The 10425-nt window shown below is 43.8% G+C and overlaps 1 protein-coding gene across 1 annotated transcript; it reads left to right on the forward strand.

Annotated features, from left to right (window-relative positions):
• Positions 1 to 1213: 1213 nt before the first annotated feature.
• Positions 1214 to 3186, forward strand: LOC131604561 (uncharacterized). The gene is made up of 2 exons (XM_058876995.1): positions 1214 to 2646; positions 3090 to 3186. The coding sequence occupies exons 1-2, from the start codon at positions 1214 to 1216 to the stop codon at positions 3184 to 3186; spliced, it is 1530 nt and encodes a 509-aa protein (XP_058732978.1).
• Positions 3187 to 10425: the final 7239 nt, after the last annotated feature.

Consider the following 10425-nt stretch of genomic DNA (forward strand, 5'->3'; position numbering starts at 1 on the left):
GAAAATCGTGAGCCGAGCTACGGTAACTCTGATTCCTGAAAAGGATACGTAGGCAGCGGGGTAGGGCCCGTGCGAGTACAATTCTTTATTTTCCCTACATTTTGCATTCATTTCGCATTTAGACATAGACATAGTTATACACCCTTTAGATAGAAACAAACATAGGTGGATACCATCGAGTACGATGGGCGCGAGGGGTGCTAATACCTTCCCCTCGCGTAACCGACTCCCGTACCTTGATTCTCTGGTCGTAAGACCCTGTTCCTTCCTTTGCTAGGTTATTTGATATTCCTTTCCCTTATGGGATAAATATATTGGTGGCGACTCTGTTCATTTTTCGCGAGCGTGCGACAGCTGGCGACTCTGCTGGGGACGTTGCTAGACCTGTTGCTGGTCCATCCTTAGCGAGTCGATCCTAGCCTGCGTTTGTTTGTTTATTTACTGGGTGTTTATTTGTTTTTATGTCTATACCTTGTATATATGTTTGCATGTTTATTCTTCTGCTTGCATATCATGTTTATTTCTGTTTACACATCATGCATATGGATTATATTCTGTGTTCCTTGGGGTCTTCTGTTCTGTTTTGCAGGTTGGGTGGGATGTTCTATGAGGTAAAAGGCCCAATACCAGGCCAGAGTGACACATAGGATACCTAGGATAGAGTGGATAGTCATGACGCCGATGAGATGTCAGGTCTTGTCTAGTGCGATCATGAGACCCACGCCCAGTCGAGGTCCAAATGGGGTATCATTGTTGGCATGTAGATGCAACAACATTGGTGCCTCAGGAGGACTGATAACGCTGGTTGCCATTTTGACCTACCCTGACCTAGACTACACCCGTGAGTGGGGAGGGATATACATGACAGGTACCGTTGGTGACTATTTGGTTCTGTTGGTGACTATTTGGTTCTGTTGTTGACTATTTGGTTCTATTGATGATTATGGTTCTTCTGGTTCTCTGATTTATGCCGGACCTTTGATCCTATGATATCTTCTTGCTCAGAATTATTGCCTTGGTCCCTCTATGTCGTGGGGACCCAATCTGCATCATTTTCATCATAGCATGTTTAAATTTCAAAAAAATAAAAAAAAAGAAAAAAAAAAGAAAAAAAAAAGAAAAAAAAAGAAAGAAAAGAAAGAAAAGAAAAAAGTTAATTCTCATTTGCATGTCATTTTTCAGGGTATCCAGAAAATATCAATCTCTGTCAAGAATGGATAACAACGTGACCGTCAATCAAGGAGCTACAAGGCGCACACACACTTATACTTTCCATCGCGAGGGTATGGTTCAATTGGGACAATTGGGTGAATTGGTCACTGGTCATAATGAAACAGTGTTCAGTGACAATTATGGCAACATATTATCTCTTCTGTACTCGCGTGTCGACGAATGGGCCTTATCTACTCTTCTTCAGTTCTACGACCCAGATATCCGTTGTTTCACATTTTCAGATTATCAGCTAGCTCCCACTCTCGAAGAGTACTCTTACCTCCTCAACATCAAGATTCAACACAGAGTGCCTTTTGTTTGTGTCCCGGAGAAACCTAGGTTGGATTACATTGCCAACGCTCTTTATTTGAGCTTGGGAGATGTTCATGATAACTGGAAGAAGAATGGTGATACTCATGGCTTCTACATGAGTTTCCTGGTTGAAAAAGCTCAAGAATTTGCTGACAAAGGAATATGGGAGGCTTTCAATGCTATTTTGGCCGCTCTGATCTATGGAATTGTGATGTTTCCCAACATTCACAATTTCGTTGATTTGGCTGCTATATATCTTTTTATGGACAAGAATCCAATACCCACCCTATTGGCTGACACATATTATTCCATTCACTCTCGGCATGGTAAAAGGGGGGCTATTCGAGGTTGCTTGCCGCTGTTATATAAATGGTTCAAATCTCACTTGCCTGCTAGTGGTCCGTTTGTTACCTCTACTCAGAAATGGTCTCAGAGAATCATGGGACTTACTGCAAACGATATCGTATGGTATCAATTCCGAACAGGCATATCTGAAGTCATTATTAGGTGCGGAAACTTTGGTAACGTCCCGCTCATTGGGACAAGAGGATGTATTAACTACAACCCAGTTCTAGCTCTTCGTCAGTTGGGCTATACCATGAAGAGTGGGCCTTCGGATAGGGAGATTTACCAATCCGTGTACTTTGAAAAGGGAGCTGACCCTGTAGCGCTTGAGGAAATCAGGAAGGCTTGGAATAACATTCATATAGGTGAGAGATCCACTCTGGGAGCCAAGAATGCCATTGCTATGGAGCCCTATACCGATTGGGTTAAGGAGAGAGTCAAGACACTTTTGTTACCATTCCCGGAAGTTCCTCTCTTGTATGCACAACCTCCGAAGATATCAGAAACTATGGTATCAAGGGAATGTTTTGACCAGGTCCGCGTCGCCAATTTGAGACTGAAAGAGAAAGATAGAGATATGGATTTGAAGCGCTATTTCCTTAAACAGACAAAGAATGAACTGGCCCGTGAACTTAAAACTCTCAAAGGAGAGTCTTCTCAAGCCAGGAAGAGGGTTAGAACTGAAAAGGACGGAAAAGCTGTTGCTGCTCCTACTGAAGACCCTCAAAAGGTTATAGAAAAGACTATAAAGGAAGAAAAAGAGAAGCTCAGACGAGAGTACCAAGAAGACCTGAAAGCCTACAAGCTCCGACTGGAGAAAGAAACCAAATATGAGTTGAGGACCATGAAGAAGAAACTGGAAGAAGAGACCACTCAGAGAATAGCAGTTGAGACCCAACTGAAAGGAAGTCACCTCCGCACCGCCCGACTAGCTGAAGAGAATGTCAAGCTCAGAGATCAAATGATGAGTGAAGCAAATGCACTTGAGAAGACCTATATCCCAGAATGCAAAGGGTGTGACGAACTTAGGGATTGCTGCAAGAATCTAGACACGCAGTTGTTCCGAAAGGATGAAGTGATCCAAAGCCTTGTCAAAGGAAGAGATCGGGAGACGACTAAGAAGCTATTTGACGAAACAAAGAAGTGGAGTGACGCCCATTTCAGACAAGGAGGGCCTTTGTTCTATATTGAGATGAATTGATAATTGAATCTGTTTGTAGATCACCACCAGATTTGTTGGATGGGGTCTCTATTGCTCTTTATATTGAAACATTGTTATTTGTGTTTGAACCTACTCGCCTTAGGGGGCTATTATGAATGAAATGAATTGCTTTCCGTTTTTCACTTGATATCTCTCTCGTCACGTTGTTATTTGTTCTTGACTATCAATCTTACTTTGGATACCCTGAAAATGACACAAAACCTCATATGCACACATGCACTCATACATTCACATTGTCACACTGCATTTTTCAGGTTATTATACAAGACACTAATTGGGGTCCCTTACAAAACAGATTTCTTTTCCGACGACGAAGCTGACTTTCTTACATCCTTACCGCACCAGGAGCAACGAGAGAATCATGGATCAGTTTGAACAGAATCAAGCTGCCCTCCGTAGGGATATGGATGTTATGGGGGAAAGAATGACCCAACTTATGGAGACTCTCCATGTCGTTGTCCAAGGACAAGAAGAGCTCAGAAAGAGCGTTGCTGGATTGATTAAGGATACTCCTACTAACTCTGCTGATGGGGGAGTAAAAACTAAGGAGATTCCTGTTGAGGGGATAGCAAAGGTAGTAGATGACCACCATGAGGTTATTGATCTTGAACATGATCTTACTGCTGAGTTGACCGAGACTGCTAAGATGTACCAAGCTCTCGAAGAACGCCTTAAGGCCGTTGAGGTTGCTAAAACTTCGAGTTTCGACACCGCTGCTTTGAGCTTGGTACCTGGAATTGTTATTCCACCAAAGTTCAAGGTGCCAGATTTTGATAAGTACAAGGGAGTTACTTGCCCAGAAACTCACATTCGTTCTTACTGTCGCAAGATGGCCGCTCACGCCGAGAACGAACCTCTGCTTATGCATTTCTTCCAAGACAGTCTCACAGGAGCCCCGTTGGAGTGGTATATGAAACTTGAGAGGGCCAATGTCAGTACTTGGGGAGGACTTGTTGATGCCTTCTTGAAACAATACCACTACAATACTGCTATGGCTCCTAGCCGCGCTCAACTGCAAAATATGTCACAAAAGTCCGAAGAATCTTTCAAAGAATATGCCCAGAGGTGGCGTGAACTTGCTGCTCGAGTTCAACCTCCTCTTCTTGACCGAGAATTGATTGATCTGTTTATGGGTACTCTGAAAGGGCCGTACCTTCAGCACATGGTTAGTAATACTTCTCCGTCCTTCTCAGATGTGGTCATCATTGATGAACGGGTTGAGAACTGTGTAAAGGCTGGTACCATTCAGGGTGTTACTAATCCTAGCAACTCAAGTGGTAATGGTAAGAAGCCGTATTCTGGGTTTGTGAAGAAGAAGGAAGGTGAAACCAGTACTGCTTCAGTAGACCAAGGTCGAACTCCAATATACTCTGCTGTTCCACCTCCTTACTACCCGATGCCATATACTGTTCCCAATCCGTATGCCCCTCAGGCATACGCTGCTGCATTTCCACAACCATGGATGGCACCCCAACAGCCTTTCGTGCCACAACAATAAGTTGTTGCTCCTCAGAATCGTCAACAGAATCCTAGGCCTCAAGGTCAAAGAGCTCCACAAAGGCAGAGGTACCCTGATAGGCGTATAGATCCGATTCCGATGCCATATGCCCAGCTCCTTCCCCAATTACTTGCTGGTCAGTTGGTGCAACTCCGTGAAATGGGCCCTCCGCCTAGTCCTCTTCCTCCAGGATATGATGCTAATGCTCGCTGTGAATTCCACTCAGGCGCTCCAGGCCATACGATTGAAAAGTGTAAAGCATTAAAATACAAAGTCCAGGATCTTCTCGATGACAAGCTCATCTCGTTCACTCCTACTGGTCCTAATGTGCAGAATAATCCTATGCCTCCTCATGCTGGTGCGACCAATGCTATTGAGTCATGTGATGATCAGATCCTAGTAAGTGATGTTAATGAGGTAAGGATGCCGCTAGCAGTTGTCAGAGAATATCTTATGCAACAAAAGGTTTTGTGTGAACTACATGACTACTGTTTGCAATGTTCTTCTAACCCTGAGGAATGCACTAGGTTGAAAGAAGAAATCCAGAAACTAATGGATGAAGGTGTTCTTAGAGTGGAAAGGGTCGTTCCTGTCGAAGATATGGCTACTCTAGAGATACCTTACTATCCTGCTGAGGTGTCAAAGAATCAGAGTACTCCTTTGGTCATTCGTGCTCCGAGTACTCCCTTGGTCATTCAGGCTCCGAGGACTCCGTTGGTTATTCAGGTTCCAAATGCTCCTTCGACTCCTCCAACCTCGTCTCTTGTTCCTTCTCCTGTGAATGATTCTAAGGCTGTCCCTTGGAGCTATAATGCCGTGTATATTCGAGGGAAGAAATATGATTGTCCTCCAGTGGGTAATTCGAGCATCACTAATATTACTGGCACTAGTGGCATTACCCGTAGTGGTCGGATCTTTGCTGCCCCTCCTCCACTTCCTAAAGAGACCAATAAAGAGGCTAGTACACAAGCAAAAGGAAAGCAAGTTGCTGTTGATCCTCCTGTAACACGTAATGCACAAGATGCCGAGCAACTCTTGAAGATCATTAAGAAAAGTGATTACAAAGTGATTGATCAACTTGACCAAACTCAAGCTAAAATCTCCATCTTGTCCCTTTTGGTGCACTCAGAAGCTCACCGTGATGCTCTTATGAAAGTTCTGGCTTCCGCTCACGTAACTCAAGACATTACTGTGCCTCAGTTTGAAGGGGTTGTGACCAACATTGCTGCTGGTAATTGTTTGGGTTTTTCTGATGATGAACTTCCACCTGAGGGTAGGGCACACAATAAAGCGTTGCATATCTCCGTCAAGTGTCTCGATGCTGTGTTGTCTCGGGTTCTGATTGATACAGGTTCTTCTCTTAACGTGATGCCCAAGGCCACTTTGTTTAAGTTGAGTATGGATGAGATTATGATGAGACCGTGCACTATGAGTGTTAGAGCATTTGATGGTTCTAGAAGGTCCGTAGAAGGAGAAATTGATCTGCCAGTCTTGATTGGTCCTCACATGTTCTACATTGCCTTCTACGTTATGGATATAAACCCTTCGTACACTTGCCTCTTGGGTCGTCCTTGGATTCATGCTGCTGGAGCTGTGACATCTACTCTCCATCAGTGCTTGAAATTTGTTGTGAACGACAAGATTGTTGTGATCACTGGTGAAGAGGATTTGATAGTCAATAATCTGGCATCATACCGTTATGTTGAAGTGGAGGGAGAGATACAAGAGACACCTTTTCAAGCCTTAGAGATTGTGTCAGTTGATAAACTCCCCGTGACTGAGAATAAGAAGGAACTCGGAGCACCCCTCTCGTCTTTAAATGATGCTAAGGCCTTCTTAGAAGCTGGTACTCCCCATAGTGCCTGGGGCAAGCTGATTGATGTCCATGAGAAACGAGACAAGTATGGCCTTGGGTATCAACCATCTTCGTCTACTCAGCACAGCATAATTCCCGGAAAGAAGGTGATTCCCCCCATTTCTCAAGTGTTCGTCAGTGCAAGCACCAGTTCTGGAAGTCAAGTTCTCGCCGTGGATGATGATGACGAAGAAGATCTCTCCAGATTCATTTGCCATGCTGCGCCTGGACAGGAACTCAATAATTGGACTATCTTGGACATCCCCAGAGTCACTTTTATGGAGATGTAATTTTCTTGTTTCGATAAGTCATATGCTTCGCCCTAAGCATTTTGACCACTTGTATAAAGAAGGGCCCCCATGTTGTTTCAATTTGTTTAATATTGAATGAAAATCACATCTTCGCATGCAATTACTGTTCCATTTCTTTCATTTTTGTTTTTTTACTTTAAAAACTTTTTCAAAAATGGCAAAGCTTTTTTTTTTTTATGTGTTGCATTCTAAGGCATAAATCATCCATCGTGCAGATCCGGCTCGAATTCCATCAAAATTGATAATGTTACAGTTCCACGTCTTAATATCCTTGAGAATCCAATTGACCAAGCTGATGAGGATAGTGGGGAGGATTGTGAAGTCCCTGAGGAATTGGCAAGACTTTTGAGACAAGAGGAGAAATCTATTCAGCCACATCAAGAAGCCATAGAAATCATCAACCTCGGTTCAGAAGAAGCAAAGAGAGAAGTCAAGATAGGGGCCGCTTTGCAAAGTGATGTGAAGAGAAGGTTGATTGAGCTGCTTCGAGAGTATGTTGACATCTTCGCCTGGTCATACGAAGACATGCCTGGTTTAGACACGGACATAGTTATGCACAGGTTACCGCTCAAACCAGAATGTCCGCCTGTAAAGCAAAAACCACGAAGAACTCGACCTGATATGGCTTTGAAAATCAAGGAAGAAGTTGAAAAACAGTTGAAGGCTGGTTTCTTATCTGTGTGTGAGTATCCTCCTTGGATTGCAAACATCGTACCCGTTCCTAAGAAGGACGGAAAGGTACGCATGTGTGTTGACTACCGAGATTTAAATAGGGCAAGTCCAAAGGATGATTTCCCTTTGCCTCATATTGATGTGCTAGTCGACAACACTGCTCAGTATTCGGTGTTTTCTTTCATGGATGGTTTTTCTGGCTATAATCAAATAAAGATGGCTCCTGAAGATATGACCAAGACTACTTTTACGACTCTGTGGGGTACGTATTGTTATAAGGTGATTCCTTTTGGTCTTAAGATTGCTGGTGCAACATATCAACGAGCAATGGTGACTCTCTTCCATGACATGATCCATAAAGAGATTGAGGTGTACGTCGATGATATGATTGCAAAATCCCAAACTGAAGAGGAACACTTGGTATATCTTGAGAAACTGTTTGCTCGTCTGCGAAAATTCAAGTTGAGGCTTAATCCAAACAAGTGCACTTTTGGAGTGCGATCTGGAAAGTTACTTGGATTCATTGTGAGCCAACGAGGGATTGAGGTCGACCCTGATAAAGTAAGAGCAATACAGAACATGCCAGCACCGAAGAATGAAAAAGAGGTTCGAGGGTTCCTTGGGAGATTGAATTACATAGCCAGGTTCATTTCTCATCTCACTGACACTTGTGAACCCATCTTCAAACTGCTGCGCAAAAATCAAGATATCCGTTGGGATGGTCATTGTCAAGAGGCCTTTGAAAAAATCAAACAGTATCTCCAAGAGCCGCCAATTCTCATGCCTCCGGTCCCTGGGAGGCCGCTTCTTATGTACCTAACTGTGCTCGAAGGATCTATGGGGTGTGTGCTGGGCCAACATGACGAGTCTGGTCGAAAAGAGTGCGCCATTTATTACCTGAGCAAAAAGTTTACCGATTGTGAATCCCGCTACTCACTACTCGAGAAAACTTGTTGTGCTTTGGTATGGGCTGCTCGCCGACTGAGGCAGTATATGTTGACTCACACCACTCTATTGATCTCCAAAATGGACCCGATAAAGTACATCTTTGAAAAACCGGCTCTTACAGGAAGACTAGCCCGATGGCAAATGCTTTTATCAGAATACGACATTCAGTATGTCACGCAGAAGGCCATCAAAGGAAGTGTCCTTGCGGATCATCTTGCTCATCAACCATTAGAGGAGTATCAGTCAATGAAGTTTGACTTCCCTGATGAAGATATCATGAAACTAGATGATAATGAAGGACCCGAACCAGGAGAGCGATGGACTCTCACGTTCGATGGTGCATCAAATGCTATGGGCCATGGTATTGGGGCAGTTTTGACTTCTCCCCGTCAAACTCACATCCCTTTCACAGCTAGAATATGCTTTGATTGCACAAACAATGTCGCAGAATACGAAGCTTGCATAATGGGTCTCGAAGCAGCCATTGATATGAGGATCAAGATCCTTGAGGTTTATGGGGATTCTGCCCTGGTTATACATCAAGTAAGAGGTGATTGGGAAACACGACACCCCAATTTAGTTCCTTATAGGGACTATATCTTGGAGTTGTTGCCCGCTTTCGAGGAAATCACTTTCAATCACATCCCCCGAGAGGAAAATCAATTGGCAGATGCTTTGGCTACTTTGGCGGCTATGTTCAGAGTTAGCTCCCCTAAAGAAATGCCGGACATAACGATCCTCCGTTACAAAGAACCTGCACATGCATTCCCTGCTCATTGTCTCACTACTGAAGACGTGTATGATGAAAAGCCATGGTATTACGACATCAAGAGGTATGTGGAGAAGCGAGAGTATCCCGAAGATGCTACGATTGGTGATAAGCGAACGCTTCGAAGGCTAGCATCCAAATTCTTCTTGCCAGGAGACGTCCTGTACAAAAGAAACTATGATTCAGTTTTGCTCAGATGCGTGGATAGACACGAAGCAGAATTGATCATGCGGGAAATTCATGAAGGATCTTTTGGAACTCATTCCAGTGGACATTCCATGGCCAAAAAGATCTTGCGAGCAGGATATTATTGGATGACGATTGAAAGTGATTGTTATGTGTATGTGAAGAAATGTCACAAATGTCAAGTGTATGCTGACAGAATTCATGTCCCTCCAACTCCTCTGAATGTCCTGACGTCGCCTTGGCCCTTTGCTATGTGTGGCATAGACATGATTGGGTGGATAGAGCCACAAGCTTCAAATGGGCACAGATTTATTCTTGTTGCTATCGACTACTTCACCAAATGGGTTGAAGCTGCTTCTTACAAGAACGTAACCAAGCAAGTCGTTACTCGCTTCATCAAGAAAGAGATCATATGCCGATATGGGGTTCCAAACAAGATCATCACTGATAATGGGTCCAATCTTAATAACAAGATGATGGCAGAGTTGTGTGAAGAGTTCAAGATTGAACATCACAATTCATCACCCTATCGGCCAAAGATGAATGGCGCCGTCGAAGCTGCTAACAAGAATATAAAGAAGATCGTCCAGAAGATGGTTAGAACGTATAAAGATTGGCATGAGATGTTACCATTTGCTTTGCATGGCTATAGAACTTCGGTTCGTACTTCAACTGGGGCAACTCCCTTCTCTCTTGTCTACGGTATGGAGGCCGTACTACCTGTCGAAGTGGAAATTCCTTCGTTGAGAGTCTTGATGGACGCCAAACTCGATGAAACAGAATGGGTTCAAACGAGGCTTGATCATCTCAATCTAATTGAGGAGAAACGCTTATCTGCTATCTGCCATGGCCAGTTGTACCAAAAAAGGATCAAGAAAGCGTATGACAAGAAAATTCGGCCTCGAGAATTCCACACAGGTGACCTAGTCGTAAGGAAGATCTTGCCAATTCACACCGATCCAAGGGGCAAATGGACTCCCAACTATGAGGGACCATACATTGTGAAGAAAGCATTTCCGGGTGGTGCTCTAATCCTGACAAAGATGGATGGGGAAGACGTTCCGCTTCCAGTCAATTCAGACTCAGTCAAAAAAT

Source organism: Vicia villosa, linkage group LG5 (genome assembly GCF_029867415.1).
Source record: "Vicia villosa cultivar HV-30 ecotype Madison, WI linkage group LG5, Vvil1.0, whole genome shotgun sequence".
Classification (NCBI taxonomy): Eukaryota; Viridiplantae; Streptophyta; class Magnoliopsida; order Fabales; family Fabaceae; genus Vicia; species Vicia villosa.

Excerpts from the sequence above, each read along its gene's own strand:
- LOC131604561 (XM_058876995.1), top strand. The coding sequence starts at position 1,214 with ATGGATAACAACGTGACCGTCAATCAAGGAGCTACAAGGCGCACACAC. Across the intron at positions 2,647-3,089 it reads AAAGAGAAGCTCAGACGAGA|ATCACCACCAGATTTGTTGG; the intron begins GTACCAAGAAGA and ends ATCTGTTTGTAG.